This window comes from Lycorma delicatula, chromosome 6 (genome assembly GCF_047948215.1).
Source record: "Lycorma delicatula isolate Av1 chromosome 6, ASM4794821v1, whole genome shotgun sequence".
Lineage (NCBI taxonomy): Eukaryota > Metazoa > Arthropoda > Insecta > Hemiptera > Fulgoridae > Lycorma > Lycorma delicatula.
The window spans coordinates 24392691-24417848 of record NC_134460.1 but is presented as its reverse complement, the minus strand read 5'-3'; the positions used below and the strand labels follow the sequence as shown (position 1 = coordinate 24417848).

Here is a 25158-nt window from a genome sequence, read left to right as displayed (position 1 = left end):
CTGGATAAATATTGCAGGAATTTTGTTAACTTATGATGCCACTGCTGACACTTTCTAGTTTTTTATTTATTGAAGCTCAGTTGCTTATTTACTGAAGGTGATGGCTCGGCTTATGAGACGCCAAGTACTCTGACTCCTATATGGGAGTTCCATGAAAATACTGTTGCTGAACGGCTTCGATAGCACATGGCACCTTAAAACCTTGTGGTAGCCCTGAAAAGGGCTGTTTGAGGTTTTTGAAGTGATAGTCTGGACAAGGGTGTTTGGCCGGGAGAAGGGCTGTTAGCTTTGGAAGCTGGTCTCTGGCGATATTGTCTCGGCTGAAGTCAAGGAGTTGCAGCTCCCAGATTCTGTTGGAATCAGATCGAGCTTCCCCTCAGTGGCACTTGGATACTCTACTACAGCATGGCAGTATTGGATGTTGGGTTAGTGCCAGTCGTCTTCCACTAGGGTGGTTGATGTGGTTCTCCCCAAGCGATCACTTGCTGGGCCAGCTGCTGTACTGGTGGGTCCATCAGTCAGGGCGCTTGAAGCCCAACAAGCTGGGGTGGGAAGGTAGTGTTCATGCCCAGCAGCTCCCTTAGCGAGCTAGCCAGGCCTGCTGCTCCTGTGGGGTTGTTGCTAACTGCAGAAGAGGTCCCATGTTTGACTGGCCAAGGAACTTCTTTCTTCTTCTTCTCCTCCAAGCGATGGTCAGCAACAAATTGAAAATTCATTCTGTTATTCATTTTTTTATAGAAGCCTGCGAGTGGTAGAGCCGCAGTGCCACTGTAGTGGGAGAGTTGCGCAGTACCTTGTGGGAGTAGTGCTTGTACAGGCGCGTAGTAACATATACTGTACTCCCACTGACATCTGAACAGCTAGTGTTGTGCTTGATATGAAGCTTGGCATGTATGTGGCAACAATACAAATAAGTGGCTGAAATGATTTACCCTATCATTAAAGCCAACATCTAAAATTTCAAACTAATCTAAAGAAAATTTATTGATAAATTAAATTATTAATGAATCAATCAACTACAACAATTTTTAATTATTTTTTTGAAAAAACTTCTGTCATAATTATTTTTTGAAAACATTTTTTCATGTCTCAGAATTTAAAATGAAATTGAAGAGAAATAAGCAACTAGCATCTACTTGCCTTAGTATACAATTTTATTTATGATTTGATACAACTAATTGTTTATAGAGGAGTTGAATATTTTCTGATGTCACTTTACCACTTTATTTAGACATTGCTCATACAAATTTTTATAAAAAGTATTTATTTGGAGACTGCTTTATTTCTCTTCCATACAAGTACTATGACAATAAATTAAGAATAATGCACTTATTTCACACTAAATTATTAACAATGAAAAATATTATTTTTGATAATATTCCATAGCTGTTAAATTGATTATATTTACAATAATAAAATTTCATTAACTGTAAATAACAATTATCATATACCCTTGAATTCATTGCTAAATTATATTTACAGGTGCATACATCCTCAATAATATAAAAAACCGAGTTAAACTGAAAATTTAAAACTTTTTATTTTTGAATTATTGGGACTGAATTGCATGTTAAATTTTGTAATCTGATTATAAGTAACCACCTGATTTTTAAAGTTATCATTTATTTATTTTTTCTAAATAAATCAATCTTTTATGTATTTATAGTCATATTTTGTTGGAAATGTAGTCTCAAGAACTGCAAATCTGATATATTACATTTCATTCTGATATATTCAATGAATACCCTCAAAGCATGAGCTGACAACTCCCACAGTGATTGTAAAAAAAAAAATTTTACTCCAAATACAAAATAAGCTCTTATAAAGATCATTGAATATCATCCAAGAAGGGTTAACACTATACATCAGATGTTACTATGATTTCTTTGAAATGCTAACACTTAGATTATGTTAATACTTTCAGTTAAAAAATTGATATTTTTAATTGAATACGTCTTTTCAATCTCAGGAATTCAATTAACAGTAATGATTCATGTACAGTCACATGAGTCTAAAAAAATTTGAATCTTGCACTACTATGAGGTATTACAATTAAAAATAAATAAATGTATAGCAATTCATTTTTTTTTTAATGTTATATTGTAATTTGCTAAGTATAAGGCTTGTTCAGTAATTAAATGTACAAATGACTGTAGAAGTCTTATTTATTTAATGAAATTGAAATTATTCAACATAATCTCCTGCTGTATTTAGTCACTTATCCCATCTTTCTGTGAGCTTTCTTATTCCAGTATTAGAGTTGTTAATCTTGGTGTTTGAGCCATTCTTGCATTGCACTCTTGATTCACACATTTTTGCTGAACTAGGTGCTACATAAAAACTCTTTGAAAAGACTTAAACAAACAAAAATCTGATGGTGCGAGATCAGGATTAAAAGGCAACAGCTCCCAACCCAACTTTTGAATCCTTTGCCTTTTGAACAGTATAAGTGGGCATTACCATGCAGAAGTATTACACTTTTTGACAGAGAACCTAACGTTTCTTCCTTATTGTGAGTTCCATCTTACTTTTTAGCATATCACAATAGTACTCACTGCTGATTGTAGGTTGTTTTTCCAAATAATCGCAATAAACTGTACCTTTACAGTCTCAAGTCACTGTTAACATCACTTTACCAGCTGACACGCAGGCTTTGAATTTTCTGCAGACAGATGAACTTGTACATTTCCATTACATAACTCTGACAAGATTCATCAGAAATTATTATATGATTTAGAAAAACATTGCCTTCGGCTATAAACTATTATTTAAGTTCCATACAAACATGAATTTGGGTGCCTTAGTGATTTCCGCTGGTCTTCCCATATAATGAAAACCAGTGAAACTGGTTCTATCCAATTTAAATAGTTCAATCTACTTATAAAAATCTGCATGGTTAATGCGCTTCTGACTAAATTATTTTAATATCTACGAGTGGATTTCATCTGGTTTTAGAATTTCAGAAAATAAAAATTTTATAACAGTACACTATTCTTCCACGATACATACTTCAAGCAGAGTCAACATTTTGAAATAAATAAAAGAGGTTATAATAACAAATTTTTTTTAAACACATGACATTTTATAGGAAGGGTATCAATTTCAATGTCACACAGTTTCAGTTTAATAGAATAAACTGGTGTCGTTTGTCCTTAAAATTACTGAATGACCCTCATATAAGTTAATCTTAAATAACATCAAAAAAATAAATAAATAAACTGTAGAAGACTGTTGCAATATTGAGTTGACTGATGCTTACTTTGAGCATATGATGTCCTGGTCGACATTTGTCTGATGACATAACATGTGTTAACAATTTATGCTGTTGTTGCGCAACAAATTCAGAATTGAATTCAGTACTGTTCTGTACAATCCGCAATAAAAGATATAATGCACGTGCCTGAATCTCTTCATTAGGCTCCATCTCTACTACCTAAAACATAAACTAAAATAAATACGTCCACCTTTTCATGAATGTGATCTTTACTTTTTAAATTTTTAATTACTGACTTCAAACAGGAGAAATAAAAGCATTGATAATACTGAATAAAAACTAGTGAAAACAGATAAACATAAAGCCTGTTCTTTTATGGAAACAAAACGAGAAAACAATGAGGAAGATGAAAAGTAGAAAAATCAAAAGCTGATAAAGAACACTAAATGAAGATTCATCTGAACGTAAAAAAAAACATTATGCAAGAGGTTATGTTTTATTAGAGAGTGTTATTAAACAGATTGCTAAACAATGGAAAATAGAGGACAACTGATGTTGGAATTAGACATAAGTGTTAATAAATAGAGAAGTTAATTTTTACTTTGACCTAAATGGTAACGGGTTAATGCCTCTGCTTTTCCTGAAGGTTATAGATTCAAATCCTGGTCAGGCTTGGTATTTAAAAACCTAGTAATTATTATAAAGAAAATGAATAAATAAAAAAGAAGAGGAAGGTGTAACTGAATATAAAGCCTGTACTCACCACAGTGAAAATATTGCAATCAAAAAACAGATTGTATTTAAGAATTATACATTGATGAGATTTGCAGAATTGTTTTAAATTATAATTACCCAAACAAAAAAAAATTATCCTATTACTGTAGAAGATTTCTTTAATACTAAAAATGAATAATAAATGAAATTTTTAATAATTAATAAAACTAAATTAACATTTTAAAATTATTATACAGAAAAGTATTCTTGCCACTTTTGGGTGCATTTACGTAGAATTAATGTAAATCAGAATACATAAAGGTAATATTTTTAAAAATAAAAGTTACAACAATTATACTATGGTATAAATATTAATGGATAAAACCATTTAATATAATCAATGGTTTTATCTCCGCGAGTTTCATTTTTTTTCATTTTCATTTTTGTGAGTGTTTTTTTTCATATGAACAGTGTTTTTTGTAGGTCCACCAATAAATTAATTAAAATAAAGATGTATATCTATTATTGGGCTAGATTAGAAACTATTAAATTTAAACTTTTTAAATGATAATATATGTAAATTATAATAACTAAGATTGAAGATGATCTAAGGATTGAAAGGTGCTTCGTAATTAGCATTTACTGGGCAGTTACTGCATGTAGTATTTAATTAATTTATTGTTACTGATCAACAAAAGACTTTTAATTTAATCCATTTGGTTTTTATGACGCATTTAGTAATTACTTATCTCTTTACCAAAAAGGCAGATTACGACAATTTTTTTTCTAGAGGAACTTTCTCTGATGGTTGCAATGTACATTTTTTATATAACTTTCACAGAAGATATTTTTAAATGAAATAGATTTTGAAGGTTTTTCATTTATTGTGTCATTATTATTGCTTAATGCTGAATTGTTATAATGTATACATATTGGGAGAACAATTGCTTTTAAGTAGTTTTTAAGATGATTTTTTTAACAATTCATAAAATACAATTAAATACAGAAAAAGTAAGACATAGGTAATACAATAAAAATAACATAATCACAAATTTAAATAAATAAAAGTAAATAATGTATTACTCTGGCAAACAGGAAAAAGAACACAGATAATTCTCTGATTGTATTGGCAGTAATGACAAATGTATCACTATGTAATATATAAGGTGCAATACAGCCTGATATCAATCTGATAATCATACTATTTTTATACAAAAATTCATGAAAACTTAGGGTAAAAAATAATCAATACTTTTGCATTACAGAAGACGTTTAGCTTATGTCTTGTTGCAGACTCTTTGTGTTATTAGATTTTGGTCGTTTTTAATTTGGTACCAACTTTAAAAAGTAAAAATTTTAACAAGTTTTGATGTTTTTTTAGTAGGTTTTTAAGACTATTTTTTAAAAATTCATAAAATACAATTAAATATAGAAATAAAACATATAAAATATAATAAAAATAGTATAATCACAAATTTAAATAAAGGTAAAAATTTATTACTCTGGCAAACAGGAACAAGAACACAGATAATCCTCCCACTGTATTGGCAGCAGTGACAAATGTATGAGTATGTAATACATAAGGTGCAGAGATAATGGCTGGATTGATACACATCGGTAATTGCTGAGATGGCCTTTTATCAACTGCAACTACTCTATATCTGCTTAATGATTGGCTGTTTAATAATGAACCAACAATACCTGAACAAAGAAAATTACATATAATTTATCTTTTTACAAATATTTTATGGAGAATGGTAGGTTACATATGAATTTTTCTTGATAATACAATACAAATAATAACAGTAAACAATACATAACATTTTCTCTACTTAGTTAAAACAGTACGTACAACCTACCGTTTTACAACAGAAGCAGTCAGTACATTAATTTGTTTTTTTAAACTATTTCTCTCAAACTTTTCTATCATTATGAAAAATGTAAAGCACACTGTTGTTGAAGAATCAACAGTCAGGTTTGCTTTCTCTGAGAGTAATAATGATAGCTATACAGTAGGTCCCTATGATGTAAATGTAGACTTGAAGATGACAACTATAAACCTAAATATCATTTGTACATTTCTAAGCTTCTCATGGTGATATACAACAATATATTTGGCTCAGTGATGAGGAAAATAAGAAAGCATATCACTTCACTCTTCCCTAGGTGGCTTACTAGGGAAGATAAGAATCATATACCAATATAATTCCTCTTTTTCCTGAAAATGGCTATATTCTTTTTAAGTAATTTTTTACTTGGGTCAGGCTGCTTACAACTATTATGGTTTTGGTACTTAATTTAGAATTTTTGGCTGTGATGAAATATTCACAAACATACAAAATAAATTAGATAAGATTACAGTTACATGCAATTCACTATCAACAATATCGATACCTAGAATAAGATAAAACAATTATCAGAAATTCATAACTAGAATGCTTATTATCCAAAAGTAAAAATTATCATGCATCATATCCGTAATTTATCCCAAATACACCTAAATGCACTGTTTGAAGCAGATATTCATTAATCTCATTTATAAAAATAATGACATTAGAGTACATCAATACACTTCATTGCTCAATACATTTTAATATGTCTATAAAATACAAAACTGCATTAATTTATAATTAAAAATCTTGACCATCAAAAAATTCCAAATGCCATCTGATTTACATGAGTCCTGGCCTCATATTCTGAAAATTATATTTACTTTTATTTATTTTAATTGCATTAACATAAATAATCTGACCTTATATATTCCCATAAGAAGCCATTTGCTCCTCTGTGAGAAAGATGTTTTGTTAGTACTAATGTTAATTAATTTTTTTTGTAGGATTTGCATATTTTGATTTAATAAGAAATATTATAATATTTAAGAATATAGTTAAATCTTTCATGCTCGGGCATGTGGTGTGAATCATGCTTAGATGCATTTACCATTCACTAATGGTTAGAAATGAATGTATTAATAAAAAAAAAGAAAAGATGAATGATAATGAATTAAACTAGCAAAATGATACAAAAAAAAACCAAATAAAAAAAAATAAAAATATATATTAATTTATATTTAATAGATCAACCCCCTAAGTACATAACAATTGAAATAGAAATACTTACCTTATTTCATTACATAACAGAAGCACTTTCGCGAATTTAATTCGCATCATCAGCTACATACATTATATATATATATATTACAAGCCATTAAAAAACTTGCCATCTATGACACCATACTGCCCATTCACTTATAATTTTATGTTGAAAATATTTTTAAAAACTAATTCATTTTTTTTTTAATTTTAAAATTAAATTTAACTTATAATACTTTAAAACAATAAAAATTTTAAATATTTTATTTAAAAAATATAAATGTTAAAGTATAAGTTAAATTTAATTTAAAAATTAAAAAGAAAAAATTAATTAGTTTTTAAAAATATTTTCAACATAAAATTGTAAGTGAATGGTGTCATGGATTACAAGTTCTTAATAGTTTTGTAATATATATATATATATATATATATATATATATATAATGCATGCTGCTGATGATGCGAATCAAATTTTCGAAAGCACTTCTGTTATCTAATGAAATAAGGTAAGTCATCCTACTTTAATTGTTCTGCACTTAAGGTTGATTTTTTAAATATAAATTAATTTGTATTGGTACAGAGTAGTATGGTTATTAAAAGAATTGCTTTAAAAAAAAAATAATTAAAAATATATATATATGAGGTGTATTCAAAAAGTAATGAGAATTTTAGTTTTTTGGAAAGAATTTTATTTATTCATCTACATTAATGTTATCCCCTTCAAAATAGTCCCCAATAAATATTATACACTTATGTTTTTTCCAATCCTTGAAACACTTCTGGAACTCAATCTTTGGAATAGTGGTTAGCTCTTTCAGCTATTTGCTTTTAATGTCATCTATGCTTGTAAAATGACAGCCCTTTAAGGTTCTCTTTATTTTTGGGAATAGAAAAAAGTCACATGGGTCATTCAACCGTACTTGTTGAGCTTTTTTCAGTCTTGGTGATCCAGAATGCCTCCACTGGGACGATTGGGCCTTAGTTTCAACATGATATCTGTAAACCCACGTTTCATCACTTGTTATGACATGTTTCAGTAGTTCTGCATCATTGTTGACTTCATTTAGCAACTCCTGAGCAACTTCTAATCACCGCTGTTTTTGTTTGAAATTCAATTTTTGAACAAATTTTTCTGTCACACATTTCATATCCAAAACATCCAAAAGAATTTCATGCATGAGCCAACTGATATTCCAACATCATCAGTGACTTCTCTGATTGTGATTAGGTGGTCATTCGTAATCATTTCTTTCACTTTTTCCATGTTTTCATCAGTTGTTGATGTGCTGGGGTGCCCAGGGCGCTTGCAATCTTCAACGTCTTCACGATCTTTTTGGAAACACTTATACCACTCGTAAACCTTCTTTACTCATAGCAGACTCACCAAAAACAAAATTTAACATTTTTAAAACATTGCTACACTTCAATCCATTGTTATAGCAAAATTTAATACAAATTCTCTGATCCATTATTTATACAAATAAAAAATCGCTCATCGTACCAAAACATGTGTTATTCTTTTGACAGCTGACAGCAGACTAAACATCTAATATGGCTAAAAATGTACAGATACTTTTCAGACATCTTTAAAAATACAACAATAAAAAAATCCCGAGAATTGGACTAATACAACCCGCGAAATTTCAAAATTATCATTACTTTTTGAACACACTTCATGCATATACATATATATATAGTAGTTAAGATATAACAGAACAAAATAATTTGCTTCAGAAGGAAATTTAATTATTTTAATTTCTTCAAAGGGAGAATTAAATGAAATAACTGTTAAGTGGATGTGAGTTAAAAAGATTAACAACATTTTTATACAACATGATGGCTCTGTAATAGCTACTACATTTCAGGAAGTAGCAAATTGGAAATTGAAGAGTGTGAAGAATAAATAAAAAGACAATGGCTAAAATCATATTTAATAAATTGGTTCCTGCTAAAAACAAAATGTACAAACACTGGGTGCAGTTTCTCTGCATACTATTGACATTTTTTATTGGTAAATAATTGTAGCAATTTAAGCCACTTAAAAAAAGAAGATTTTTCCAATCAACTTAAGCATTTGGAAAATAAGGGCTATCTAAGAGGTTCAATTCATTATCCACTGGTATTATAAATCTCATTTCTGATGAATAGTTCCAATATTTCAATAAATGCTTAAAGGAGACAACTGTCTGTCGAATTTAACATAAGCTCATTTTAAATATAGTTGGGCAGATAATTGGCCAGGAGAAATTATATAAATCAAGTATATGGATTTGACTAGGGAATGAACAAGTTGATAGTTTTGGTATAAATGTGGAGACATATTTTGAAAATAAAAGTATTTTCAAAGTGGAAAAAAGGATTCTGAGCATGTAATACCAGAAGTTTGAATTTTTATACAGATTTATCTTGAAATCATGTAAATCTTTCTCAAGCAGATTACAGATTGGACAACAGATAATAAATATGACAGTGAGTACAGAATTTTTGTTTAAGGAATAACACTTACACTGGACTGCAGGAAAAGATATAATCTGAACAAGTTGTTTGGAGCTGGGCTTCATTATATGAAGCAAGCATACAATAAAATACAGTAGAAAATATTTGGACATGGAAAGTCATATAATAAGAAACACATGAATAGTGGCATTAAGTTGCAAGCAGTTTTCTGTTTCGGAAAAGTCCTTACAACATTTTATAAAATTATCTGTGAAATTTACTCAATAACTGATAAAAAAAGGACAACAAGACACATTTAACACAATTCATCATGAAAGTACAAAGTTCTGGTTTCACCTCAAATTGCTTAAAATGGAACAATAATCTTTATTAATAGAATGTAATATGGACTGGATAATACTTAAATGAAAATTTCTAATCTGAATACATTCAAAGATATCTTTTGTATTTATTGAAAACTACTTTAGCAATAATATTTGTTGAACACCATGATAACCTAACAATACAATTAAATTATTCAAAATTACAAACGATTAACTTTCAAATTATATGAAAACTGTCCTTCCAAAAGACCATTTTAGTTGATAAGCATCACCTCTTCTGTGGAGTTACCAATAATAGCTTTATTATTAAAGATGCATATCTTAAAAAATACTCTTATAAGATTGGTAAGTCCAGTAAAGAAGGTGCTGCAATTAACTTCAAAAGGTTTTTAAAAGGGCAATTTGAAACTGAGCTTTGTAAATTCGTAATAATTTTAATAATTTATGTTGATGTAATCTTAACTTCTTGGCAGCTAATCATTGTCTAATTATATCCTTAGGAAAAATAGTTAAGAGCAATAGCTACACAAAATGGCTATTTGCAAGTAGAAGTGGAAAAACTGAATAAAATTTGTATTTTACAGGAAGATTTTAAATGTCCATTACAAGTATCAAATTAATTAAAACTAATTAGCATGTGCCTGATAATCTGTTTTTGTGTATGATAATTAAATCATACATATCTATATTATAATAATAATGAATCATCTATGCTATTCCTTTGTGTTTAACATGATGTTCTTATGTAATATGTATAATACATTCAAGTTAAAAAAAGAACAGAATACAAGGTAAAAGCAAAATGAAAAAAGTAATGGAACTTTTCAGAACACATTTCATAATACAGAAAAAATTTTACAAGAGTTTAAATTCAGAAAAAAAAAATTAATCAATCAATTTCTAAACCAATATATAAAAGCATTTAATAAAGTAAAGAAATAACGTAAAACCCGAATAACAATTCAAAAAGTTAAAATAAGGATATTAGATTCATCAATACTACAGTTTTCGCAAAAACCAAAAATGAGAATTATTATTTAGAAGTTAATAAAATTAAAGGAAATGATGGTGAATCTTCTAGAAAATATTAAATTTTAAAACAGGAAAGAAAAAACAAATCAATGAAATATGATGGGTTAAATAAAGAAGATTTGACTAGGGAATGAACAAGTTGATAGTTTTGGTATAAATGTGGAGATACATATTTTGAAAATAAAAGTATTTTCAAAGTATGAAACATAATTTTAGGAAATAAAAAAGAAATTCTTCAGAGAAATTGTATAGCGTAATGATATTTGTCAGCAATGCAAAAAAGTAACTGCTTTTCAAGTAAAGAACATTAAAAAAATCAGGTATGCCAATAAAGTTGAACTGAAGAAGTTTTTAGGCATGTCAGGAAAACAAAATTTTAGATGAATCTTTTTTTAAAGAAATAAAAAGTTATTGGATCACAAATGGTAATCTAATTTCATAATAGTAGAGGGTAAACCCAATGAAGCAAGAGAAAAAAATATATATATATATCAGTGAACTCAATGCATAGTATGTAGCAAATATTTTAAAATTTAAAGATAACCTAGAACAGAAAATAATGGAAAACTGTGTTAACCAAAGAGTTCCTAATTTGCTTATGCTTAAATAAATATGATTTAATATTATAATATGTTCAGCAAAATTAAATGCATATAATAAATGTATGATTAGGAATTTTCAGTATTTACTATGGCAGTAACTTTTAATCAGTTAAAACAAAAATGTTTAGTTTTTAATTCTTACTAATTATTAGAAAAATGATACATATTCTAATCAAGATTAATTGCAAAAAAAGTTATATAATGTAAATCCCGGCACATAAGCAGAGCTTCACTTAAAAGCTATTTCAATACATCTAATAAAGATTTGCCACATCAGTAATGTTGGGTTACCATGATTATGGTAATGAAAGATATAATTATTGTTTACTTCAGGGTTAGGGCAGCAGCAAGCTTTCCAAACTAGTAAAAACTTTAAGAATATAATCCTCCTTACCATGAGATCATTGTTAGCAATTGATTTTATAAACTGATAGTACTATGTTAAATTTAAATCTTATTTACTCATTTAATATAATTTTATTTTTATAGTTCTGTAAATAACAACATGCAAATAAATGAAAAGTTGCAGATTTTAAATAAAATATAAATATTAGATAAGTGAATTTCAGAACAATGCTGTTATAGAAAAATTTATTCGTGACTCAAAAAAATTAGGACATTATAAAAAATATATCTTATTTATATACTATGTGATGAGGCAAAGTATGCTAGCCAAAGTAAGAGATCATATAGCAAATAGGTATAAGAAAGTTTGTACTGAAAAAGTAAGTCACACGCATCATTTATAGTTAAAATGATGGATAATTGTAGACCAATTAACACATCAATAACTGAATTCATTAATTTTTTACTTTATACTATCTGTACATCTTTCTTATTGTTGTAACATATGTAAAGCACCTGAGGTACAACAGATACTAGTTATCACATTTACAATACAGCAGATCCCTGTAGTAAATATAACAAAGAACTGACTTGTACAGCTGAATATTTTTATTATTGCATTTTGATAGGCTTGGCATAATGCAGACTAATATATATATCTTTGAAGAAGGTGTGAAATCACTTCACTTCTCACTTTTCTATGTAAGGCTGTTATGAGGTATGTTTTACTTGAAAATTTTGGTGCCATTTTCAGGAGTCAATTTCAGTGACACATGTCAAGCCCCTAATCTACAAAAATTATGGTTATGGCCTTTAAATATATTCATAACTGTATTCTAATTATATTTATTTTAACTAATCCTCCTGATTTGAAATCAGGTTGGTGGACCTTTATCATTAATTTATAAAATGAAATAATTTTTTTAACTTCACTTACTTTTAATTAATTATTAATTCTTCAACAGTTTAAACTAAAGAATTTCAAAGTATTTCCATTCCATAACGTTATGAACATTTCTTTTAATAAAAATATTAATTCTATATATTTTCATTTTAATAAACTAATCCGGATGAATTAAAACATTTTGTATTAAACTCTAGCATACAATTTAACAATTTTTTAAATAGATTCAGTTCCAAATTCTTGATTAAATGCCGGGATTTACAACATATTTACAAATTAAACATTTTACAAATGCACCATGTATTTTTAAGCTTAATATATTAGATGAAAAAAAAGTAAGGCAAATAAATAACAGGCAGAATTAATATAAATGTAAACAATATACAGACTTGTATTACTAGTTGTTGCCATAGGTAGCTGTAAATGACCTTGCCAAGCGGCTTGTAGAAGAATATTTTTTGAGAATGCCCCACATCTTAATGGTGTTATATCACTGAAATAATCTGTTTTAGCGGTATCCGTCAATAAGCTACCTACAAAGGAATAACGCAGCTCACACACACACACATACTTTTCATATAACTACTTAATAATATTGTACATTATTTATGGCGGTCTATAAATGTATAAATTTTTACTAACAGAACCTTCATGCAATTCATAACAAAAAACAATAATCACAATTAAAAATATAGAAAATACAATATTACATTGAACTTAATCCTTCAGCCATAAACCTGGCTAACATAATGAAGATTTGTTAATTCTGTTTAGTATATTTTTATCAAATCAATGAATGTTATTAATTGGAAGAACATAGATGTCTGAAGGGATAAATTATGAAAGGATGTGCTAAATTCCTTAACTCTTGGTTAATGACACCTCTTTAGTTCACCAGGTTTTGTGAATTAGCTGAGGGTAGCACTAAGTAACACCAGCTATCATACTGATGGACACACACACACACACTGAATCTAAAACTTGAGTTTGATTTTAAAAAAAATAAATATAGGCTGTATGAATGCCAATCTTTTAGTGGTTAGGAAAATCCTTAGAAACTGTTTAAATAAATAATTTCATTTATGCTGTATTCATTCATATAAATTATTTGAATATTATAATAATATCATAAACATATTATATTATAATATGTTATGTTTATCTAATTTAGTAAGTTTTTCAATTTTTTATGGTACAACTTTGCATGTTGTTAATATCTTTGTACATATGTCTTGTTAATATAAAATGATTTGTAGAAGTTGATCAGTTGTATATAATGATTATTGTGCTCTTCCTACCAATATAATAATACTCACACACCTCACACCAAAAATGGTTAAGCTACATAATGGATAACTGTGAAACAATCTTTGGGAAGCACAAAAACAAATATTCAGAAAGTGAGTTTATTTTTTAATTTGGTTTTTTAGCAAACAATTTTGTTATTTTTTTAATATAAAAATAAAAATAGGGTCAAAATGAGAAGATACAGAAGCTTCATGTGGCCTGCTGGATTCAAGTTTGATGATACCTGCTTACAATAGTTGCAGTCGTAAGCTATAGTTGAAAGTTATGGATGGCGCAAGAACAGAGTACTATTTAAAAGAGTAGTGATATTTGAATTTACTGAATAAAATAACTAATAGTGTACGAAATCTGAAATTGAGATATTCATTAAAAATTTGTCTACATATTCTCATTTTTTATGTTTGTCTTATATTTCATAAATCTCATATGATTCTGCTGTATTAAATTTGATAAATTTTACGAATAAAATTATGTTTCTGTTTGAGTATAATTTTGTGCAATTGTGATCACTCTTGTGTTCTCAATAACAGGTAAAGTATGTTTTTACTAATTTAAAAATTAGTTGGGCAATCATTGTATTGAATTTACATATCCTAGAAGTTCATGTTTTTATTTTATACAGGTGATTCAGATATCTCCAGATTCAAATATAATATATTCTAGTACAATTCTAAAATAATATAAGGTAAATTAAAGTTTTTTTTATATATATTTTGTACAATAAAAAAAAAATTTAATTATTGTTGTAGAAGATGCTAAAACTTTCATCCATTTTACTATTCAAAATCACATGTAACTCAATGACATGTGTTTATAGATAAGTTTTAGTATATTGAATGGGATATCCTATAAAAATGGATATGTTTTTCTGTAAATCCTAAAGAGTTCTATAATCTTTGAGACACTTTTCTTTTATGATAGCACTAGAAAAAGGGATCTGGGAGGGAATACCAGTCTGGTAAGCATGAAATTCAATGCTATTTTGGGATTAATTTATCATTAACATACTCATAAAGCATTGTATTCATTTCATTAGGTATATGTGCAGACTTTATCTCAGTGCACATTAATAATTGATCCATTGTTTTATAAAATATATGCTTGAAGAATGTTGTGGACACAAATTATCAGTAGTTTAAAAAAAGAAAGAAAAGTGGTCTAAATATTCTTTCTAATGTATAGTTCACCATTTTCCAAATTCTGTCTCATAAAGTGGGATTTCATGTAATATGTAAAGATTACAAGCAGGTCAAATATAAATTAATATCTTCATTTAAAAAAAAACCAAGCTTCATCGCTAAAACTCACCTGCTTTGTTGTGAGCAAGAATTTTAAATCACTCATAAGTGACACTTTTCTGAAACCAGCAGAAGGTACAGTTGTTGAACAACTTAAGTGCAGTATGGCTGTAGATCCAGACTTTTAGTGCCTTTTTGGCAAGCTGAATAAGATGCTCCAACCTGTTGAGACCAAATGACAAAATGTGGCTTATTTCAACATCACAGCTTCTACGCCTATCCTTAATGTTTCCAACATCACAAAAGCATTGCAAAAGATTAAACATGACTAATTTTCCTGGAATCACAGGAATTTCTCATGGAATGCAATTCAATGCAAAGATTTACTTGAAGTAAGAGTTTAACATGATATTCAAATTGTGCTCTGAACTCAGAACAGAGTGATTAATATTTTCATCTCACACTAATACATTTGGTTGGGTGGAGAATAAAGTCATTATTATGGTAAGTTCCCCAACACATGTATACATGCCACAAGCAACAATACTTAGCAGTCTTTGTTAGTTTTACAGCAAATAGTTAATAAAATTGTTTGGGGATATCTGAATCATTCTGTATAATTTTAATAATTGTATACAAACATTTAGACTATTTTTTGTGGACTAATAAAATACATTTATATAATATATTGCTGTATACTTACAGTAATCGTGAATATTTTATTGTGATAATTTGTAAATTTATATAATATTTTTACTTTCGGGAGTAACCTTGTAGTAATTGTGTTAATACTAAGTGAAGGATTATTGAAGTTTAATTTTGAATACAGTAGGCACTGATTTTTCTTTACATTCAAGAAAAAAAATACTATACTTAGTTAACAAATAAATACATGCTACAACTTTATTATTGAACATACCACTAGCTGAGTTAGAACTGATTTGTGGATAAATTTTCACTACGTTTGGAGTTTGAGCTGAATAAACTAAGAGTAAGTTCTCCTGAAACAAAACAAGATCAAATTTAGTAACTCTACAGTACTCAACAATTGAGAGACAATCTTAGATCTATAATTATCTTCAGACTTTGTTTTTCAATTATAATTTTTGAATATTAATGCAGTAACAATACATATCTTTTTTAACTGATTTAAGTTAATAAGATTTACCCTTTTTTAAACAAATTATTAAAATCTGTATTTTCAAAAACATATAAGTATACTAGGCACTTTATTAATTATGATGATTAAGCTCGCTATTAAAATAAAATATTGATAACAAGATATATGTTATAAAACATGATAAATCAATATATAATATAAAAATATGAGGTGTACATTACGGACCAGTTGGTTATTAAAAAAATAAAAACTTATGAAAAAATGTTACACGTAACTGATTCAAATTATATGTGTATGCTTATAAACACACACACACACACACACACACACACACACACCCTTGAAAAGAATTTTTCAAATTGAAAAATAAGCTTTGTTAAAATCTACCTCTTCAGTTTCAGGCAAATCCAGTTAATTGCTTTTTTCAGCTCCTTAATCTTTTGAGATCCAAGTTTTTTTTGAAATGATTGTATAAAATGGCGGTTATTAAGCACAAAGCACAACTTCTAAGGAGACAATCCACAATCCCAATAAATATTACTGAATCTTCTAAACGAGTTGGCAGCAGGGCAAATGCTATGAATGAAAACAATCTAACATCTAACCTGCTGTACTTTAACATTTAATACTGCTGTTTCTGAATGCCATGAATCTATTTTGATATTTGAAAGTAATTCTTGACTAAATAAAATCGACCAAATGTACAACTTCTTTGACCTGAAGTCATTATCTACCAAGCTTACTGATTACCTTAAATTTTTTACCTTCAATTAACTTCACTTATATCACTAGATGGGTTGTTGTGTTTACTAGAAGACAGTGATTTAAAGGTATGAAGTACATGCTGTATCATCTCACCCTGAAAGTACATGTTTTATCATCTGAGTAAAAAATTTATCTTCCTCTCTCTGCTAATATAACATAAATGCACATAAGATGTCAATGTTATATGTTTTGATTTTTATCCATCTCAATTAACATTTTTGGGACCTGATTTATAGTGTAAAAAAGCCTAGCTTTTCAGTCATAATTTTGTCTACTGCTGTTAGTGAAACTGTTGAGAATTTTTAGGTGCATCATATAGTTTTAGAAAATTAAAATTGAATGTTAATTTTTTTAAATCACATAAAAGAATGTAAAGATTATCTGAAATGAGCCAAATAAGAACTTCAGAAAAAATAATTAATATTAAAGGTGGAATTTTCTAATATTCATCAAAAACTAATGGAGATTTGGTTTACTTTGTTTTATTTTAACCATTACCTTCAAGGTAAATCAATTGTAATTTTTATTTACATGCTTGAATACTGATCATGTTGATTTAGAAATATAATAATATTTTAACCATGTTTTGTTTTCAGTTAGTTGTGCTTTTCTTTAAAAAAAATATTCTTTTTTATTAACTTTATATAGATAAATTTAAAAAATTTAATTCCCTGCAAATTTTATTGCTGACTCATTTATTTATTGAGAATTTAACAAAGTTAATCTCTGCAAACCTAAGAAGTATTTTATTTTATTTTATTTTAATTTTTTGGGCTTTATAACAAATTTCTCAGAAACTACTGCAGTTACACTTTTGGGATATGTTTTATTTGATTTTTCAGATTGAAAACATACAAAACTACAACATTTTCTGCCTAATTTGGTTCCTAAAAATGTCAGTATAGCCTGTTCTTCTTTTAAGAAGAACTTAAGGCAAAATATTTTGTTAATCATTACTCAAGAGTATGACTTATTTTCCTATTTTTAGCAGCAGAATTGTCTCCTAAAATATTTTTTTTGTGTTCTGGAACATTCTGAATGTTTGTAAAATTTTCTAACTATATTAAAGAGCAATCTTTAATATAGCAAGGAGCAGGTAGTTTACATAAAAATCTTGTTTAAAATTACCTGTAATTGTTTTGTAAGAGACAATGGATCATTTAACAATTTTTCCCACATTATACCAGAAGAGAGAGCTCTGGAGCTGAACAATCGGGAGAAATTCGGTCGAGTGTTTCCAACTTCCGTCTCTGTTAAATGAGTATAATCTGGACCTAGTGCTGATAAAGCAGCTGCTGTTTCTTTTGTGAATACAGCTGCACGAAACATCATCAGACTGCCAAAAAACCATCGTCCATTACAATGGCAATGATCTTGACAATTGCAGCTTGTAGAATGATGACCGACAGCAATACAATATGGTTGAGACTTCCTTACCAATAAACCACTGTATGTAAGTGTAATACATGATTCAGACCAACCATCAATCACTACTGTCACCTGCAAATAGTGAAATACAATATAAAAATTAAATGAGCCTTGGAGTTAAGTTGGTAAACTTTATATTAACAAACAGCCAGTCAGTAGACTAGTGATGCCTTTATTGCTACTGATATTTGGTCTATTATCTTACAGGCTATTTGTCCTTTAAAATTCATAAAAAAAAAGTTGAAAAAAAATTGAAATATTAACTTCTAGATCAATTAGCTCAGGTTCAACTCTTGGCATTTTTTTTCTGTCATTTCAGCCATCTCATCTTTCATATTCAAACACATGAATAATTTCTATGATTATAATAATAAAATAAAAAAAGATAATGGATGGTTCTAAAACAATTAGAAAATCACAGACAGTGGCATCCTGAGATTGAGGAATTTGGAATAAAAATAAATGCCAAAGATCAAATCTGCATTTAATAAAGTAGTTGCTGCAGATTACCTATACTTCTGAATAAAATACATGACGATTATATTTATTAAAGATTAATGGTCATAGCAGTTGATATAACTTGAAATAAAAACTTTAATCAGTTTTAACATTTACATCAACTGATTCTTTAAAAAAAAGATACATACAGAAAAAATATTATCTTCTAATATGTATGTTTTGTGTCAATCTTACTTTAATTAGATAGGATGCTAAACTACATATCTTACAAACTTTTGGTCCTACAATTGAAATCACTCAAGGAAAACCCTCTTGAAAACTACATTTATAAAGCTGTTTTAAACATTATCAAAGTTAAAAATGTTTGATTTATCCACCAGTACTATAAACAGTTGCTATAAAAAAATTATAATTGTCCTAGACCAATAATTATGAAATAAACACTGACCAGTGGCAGCCCCTTCTTAAATTTATACATTAGCTCTTAACAGTATGGCTATTAGTCAGGTGAAAATATGCAATACATAATTTAACAAATTTTATTTGAACATATATGTAAACTAATGAATAATATTCTAATGTTTTCTCAAAACAAAAGTATCCTGTTATATACTATATAAATTAATAATTAATGAGTATTTATAACCTAATTATTTCTTTAATACCAATTTTCATTTTTATATAATAATATGTATAACTTTCTGTGACTTAACTGCAATTACAAGAAGTGGATAATCAAATCTGTAGAACAGTCAATAAACAAAGTAATAAGATAACTTTTGAATCAATAAAAAAATTATTTTTACGAACAACTTATGAATCAAATAACTTGAAAATGAATATTAACTAAAATTTAACAAACAGATATATATATATATATATATATGTTTAAATTTTTATCATTCAGTTGATAAAATATAAATCTTCATGAATTTATATGAAAAATTACTAATGTTAGTTACCTCGATGCAGATTTTTCGTTTTTGGAAGGAATCACGTATGTTGATAGCCATATGATGCCATAATCCTACAGACAACTGGTTGTTAATGGTTGACTCAGATAAAACTTCCTGCACGACACCACCATCTGATCTCACTAGTTTGACAATAATTGTATCTAAAAAATAAATTAAAATATTACATACAAAATGCCTGAGATGTATATTTATATTAATATTGAATATATTTTTCATTTACAACTTTTTCTACTCAGTTTTTTAATATTTATATCAAAACACAAGAATACATAAAATTTTGCTAGTCTACTTTTGATAACTTCCTTACTTTGGTCACTTTTTGCAATTTAATAACGTAAATAATAAAATGCTTCAACTTCTTTAGTAGTATATCCTTCTATTTAAATATCTAACTAATCATTTTTTTTTGTCACATTTCATTCTTCTGTTTTATTCACACCTAAAAAATTACTGATGAGTATTTGAATACTATAAATTCAAAAAGACATTCCCAAGTGAGCAAGGCAAGGCAAAGCTAAGGGTTCTGGAATCTTTAAAAAGTCTTTCATTACACATTCACATATACATAATTCACATTTTAACAAGATAATTTACCATTTTAAGAATAGTATGATTAAAATCTGGATACAGCTTGTAGGTATATATTTATCTATAATACTATTTGAATTATTTTTTTATACCATAAGTTACAACAAAAATAGAACAGCACAAGTAGGTAACTTACTGGTCATATTGTCAATCCAGAATTCAATCGTTAACAGATCATAACCAATCGACACAATGTGCAGTATTCCAGACGATGTTGCTTGAAATGACTTATTTTCATTGCTTCTATCAGAATAACCACTTCCATGTCCATTAACAGTTGATCCATCATCTACATAAGAGTAAAAAAAAACATAGCAAATGTGTTGTTAGTTGTCATCATCATTAGTTTTTTTACATCAGGACTGAAGAGCCTACAGTTAGTGGGAGGCTAGAAAACATATAATCCCGAAACTTCATGATATCAGGGGAAAACAACTGGGTTTAAAAGTAAGAACTTTAGCATGAGTTGGAGTTCCCCTCAAGTTGCTACACTTGTTTACCATTAATAAACTGTAGAAGACTTAACTTTTTTTGTGACAGAAGACTCATCTAATTTTATTCTGTGACTATATGGAGTACAGGTCCTTACAAGTAGTAATTACATGTCATTTTATGATGCTTCAGATAGATGAAATCCTGTTAAGCTACCTAATCAAGAAAATTTTATCACTGAAGTTATTTAATTGCAATTAAATTTAATTGAGAAAAATAGGTCGCTTACTAGTTTTTATGTGAGGGTGGCAAACAAATGCTTGATTAGGGCCTCCACCCCTTTTAAGATAAATAATTAATTATAAGTTGTGGTTTTTTAAATGTAATTTTATGGTTGCCTGCTAATTTAATATTGTAAAGGGTACTTAGAAGTAACAAATTTTTCAGTCTATGCTGTTAGATGACCTAGTGGGATAAATGCCAGTAAACACTTCAAAGTGCAAATTATGTGCACGCCTCCACTCTGCAAGGTAACTATATATATATATATATTGTTTTTTCTTACCAAGATTAATCTTTTTAAGATTCGTATTAGTCCTCTGCACAGTAAAATTATATTTAAATTCTTTTAAATAAACCATCTAGTACAAAATGTTGAGATGCAATAATGGAATTATTTCAATCAAGACTAGGATGAGGGATCTCGCTAAAGTACTTTCATGAAAAATTAAGGTAAGATATGTTTTATCTCAATAATCTGTACTAGGTGGTTTATTTAATAGAAATGGATTCTGAATTCTATTTAATAGAATTACCAGGTGATATTTAAGTATGGAAACAGCTTTATATTGCATAACTGAGAGATATTTAGAGGCAGAAAGAAATTGGGTCTGCATTATGGTAGGTTTTTAATTTTTGTCCACCATACTGAATCACACTTAATTTTTTAGGTAGATGTCATAAGAAAGCTACCTATTGCAATGGGTACCATGATTCAACTTCCGGAAAATTTTGACAAATCTTTGCGTTTCACATCCCCCAAACCCCAAAGCCACTCAAAAGTTAGTTAGTTCAAAAGCTTATATATACATATTAGCTTATATATACAAAGCTTATATATACATATAAGCTTATATATATATATATTTTTTTTTTCACTTGTGGACACGATAACTGCCATAATTTTGCGCCAGTCACTTTCAAATTGATACATAAAATATAACAACCCAAAATCTTGATCGAGATAGTTAATGGGAAAAATTGAACCATGGGGATGGAAATGGGGAGGTATTTAAAAAAAAAATATTGCTAAAAATTTCTTATCAAGCAAAATATTGAATAGTTTAAAGTTCTTACTATTCTTTGGATAAGGGCCTAAAACTTATATAAGTAAAGTTTTTTTATATCACCAACCATTGGGTGGAAAAATGGAGTTTTGAAGACAAAAAAAATCATATCTCCCTTAATAGGAATGGTATCAAATCGGTTTAAAGTGGTTGTTAGTCCTCTAAACATTACCTAAAACTTTTGTCTGAAACAATTTTTGATATGATCAACCCTTACGGCAAGGGATGACCAAAATGTTGCGGGAATTGTAAGATGATGGGGCTTGTCGTATACTAAACATGTGAAACTTTTTTTCACATGCAACCATTGTTGTATTGAATATATTTAAGTTTTTCTTAACTTTAAGGTGGAAATCTTTTTTATACTCTACTTAACATTGGTGAAATCTACCTCCACCTTCCGACGTGCCGAAAGGGATTTTTTAAAAAATAGGTACATGGACATATGACACATGATTTCGATTTAAAATTTTACAAGAAAAATAATGGTGAAACCTGTTTTTCTGTTAATCATTATCAGCATTTAAAATTGCAATGACAAAAAATCATGTTAACAATAAAAAAAGGTAAAATGCGCTGTATGAAGAATTTTATTGCATTTTAAATTCATGATACATACAATAACAAACTTTAAACAGTGCTGTAATATTGATAATAAACAACAACCAATAATTACCAACAACAAATTAAGAGGCTATATCAACTGATATTATTTCCTTTAAATATTACAATATTTATTTTTAAATTCTAAATAAATGTTTTTGATTGTAAATTACTAATGAAATACATTTTTTGAAGGCATACCACTCTACAATAAATGCTCAAAATGTTTCTCCTCTACAGCTTGGCAGTGTGCTTACCTCAAGAAATATCTCTTTATAACTTACTGTACATCATGTCTGGTGGTACATGAGCAGATTCGTCAATTATTCTTCTTTTCAATTCATCAATGTCTGCAGGTTTTGGTTTGTAAACATTATGTTTCAGGTACCCCCCAAAAATAGTAATCCAGAGGAGACAGATCTAGAGACCTGGCAGGCCATTCAATGGCTCTGCTATGATCTATCCAGTGATTTAGAAATTGTTCATCTAAAATTTGCTGTGCCTTTAGATAATAATGAAGTGGTGCCTCATCTTCCCGAAACTGTATGTTATTATTTAATTCTTGTCCAACATTTTCCTGGATATGTGGTAAAATCCTATCAGCAAACAAGTTTCTGTAAGCATCTCCTGTAAGATTATCATCTAAAAGGCCCTACAATATAATAACCAACATGATTCCCGTCTAAACATTCACTTTCTAAGGATGCTGTTTATGAGATTCCATTTGTGATTATTATTGCTCCAATATCGACAGTGTTGCTTATTCACATGGCCATTTAACATAACAGTCACTTCATTAGTAAATATTATTGAATTAGAAAAATTTGTGTCTTCAAGTAGATGCAGCTTGTAAGGGTGAAATTTATTTATTTTAAGAATTTTTAACTGAAAGATAACTGATGTCAACATGTTGGACAACAGCTTTCCGAATCGATGAATCATAGTCTGCAAAGGTTTGCAATACATTTAATGACTTTGCGTTTACAATTCTTTACAGTAGCAGTTTTCTCATATCACTGTACTGTCTTGATTACAGTCGATTTACTTATAGGTTCTCTATTTGGAAATCTATTATTAAAGAAATCACATATCACTTGTAAAGCCCGAACTCTGTTGCCATACCCGTACATCATCAACAGAGTTATTCTTTAGGTTTTACTTAAAGAAGGCATTGTTATTTGAAGATTTAATATTTAATAAACTTAAATAAATGAATGGGGAAACTAATAATAAAACTTTCACCAGAAAACAAATTTGAACTACTAGGCCTACAACTTAATTTTTACTAGTACTATGAAATTTTATGATTACAAGTATGTATAATAAGGTGAAATGAGGATTTATAAAAAGTTGCACTATTTCAACATAATACAATTGCATTGTAAATTAAGTGCTGATTTACTCAACTAAATTTTTAACACATTTTTAATAAGTATTTCCAGGTGATTTGTTTCATTTTTGATAAAAACAAATATCAGCTGATATTAACACAGGGAGTTTATTATTATTATTTAGAAAATAGTATCAGTTGATATGGCCATTTAATTTGTTGTTGTGTTGTTAATTATTAGTTATTGTTCATTATTGTTGATATTTAAGCAATGTTTAAAGTTCATTATTGTATGCATTATAAAAGTAAAATGCATAAAATTGTTCATGCAGCGCGATTTACATTTTATTGTTAATATGATCTTCCTGTCATTGCAACTTTGAATGCTTATAACTCAATAACACAGGCACTAAAAGAAAACTGGGTTTAAATATCTTAAATATCACCCCCTCTCTCTCTCTCTCTCATAAGATATAATATATCTTATGGACATTATTAAAAATATTACTCAAAAAAATAAAATATTTTAATAATAATTTTCTTTTATTTTTTTAATGACAGTCATTTCTCGTATGTCAGAAATTAAACTCAGCTGGATATTTAAACAAATCACACAAAACATTAAATAAACTGAAAAACAGAAATTTAAATTCAAAATATCACATATTATTATTCAAAATTACATCCAATCTTATAATAATGAATTAATTACAAGAACTTTAGTTAAAAATGTTCAGTGCATATAAAGTAACATTTTAGTGTTAGTTAATTGGGAGGTCAAGCAGAGGGAATTTTTTTTAAATTTTCTCAACAATTAATCTTATCATGGTTATGTTATATGATCCTAAATTTGTTTATTGTTATGATCTTGGAGTGGTTAT

The 25158-nt window shown here is 28.2% G+C and overlaps 1 protein-coding gene across 4 annotated transcripts in view; it reads right to left on the bottom strand.

Moving 5' to 3' along the window:
• Nucleotides 1–25158, bottom strand: part of mv (lysosomal-trafficking regulator mauve) — a 149523-nt gene that overhangs the window by 23767 nt on the left and 100598 nt on the right. For 3 of the 4 annotated variants that reach the window (XR_012756848.1, XM_075369423.1, XM_075369422.1), the window contains exons 13-19: nucleotides 20703–20855; nucleotides 19964–20118; nucleotides 18243–18614; nucleotides 16149–16230; nucleotides 13073–13216; nucleotides 5430–5629; nucleotides 3260–3433 (exon numbers count right to left, since the gene is read on the bottom strand). Coding sequence is in view for 3 of the 4 variants with exons in the window: in XM_075369423.1 (XP_075225538.1) it covers nucleotides 3260–3433; nucleotides 5430–5629; nucleotides 13073–13216; nucleotides 16149–16230; nucleotides 18243–18614; nucleotides 19964–20118; nucleotides 20703–20855 (1280 nt within the window). In the remaining variant the exon portion in view is untranslated. The remainder of the gene's footprint in view (nucleotides 1–3259; nucleotides 3434–5429; nucleotides 5630–13072; nucleotides 13217–16148; nucleotides 16231–18242; nucleotides 18615–19963; nucleotides 20119–20702; nucleotides 20856–25158) is intronic. The other variant, XM_075369424.1, reaches the window with a different exon arrangement.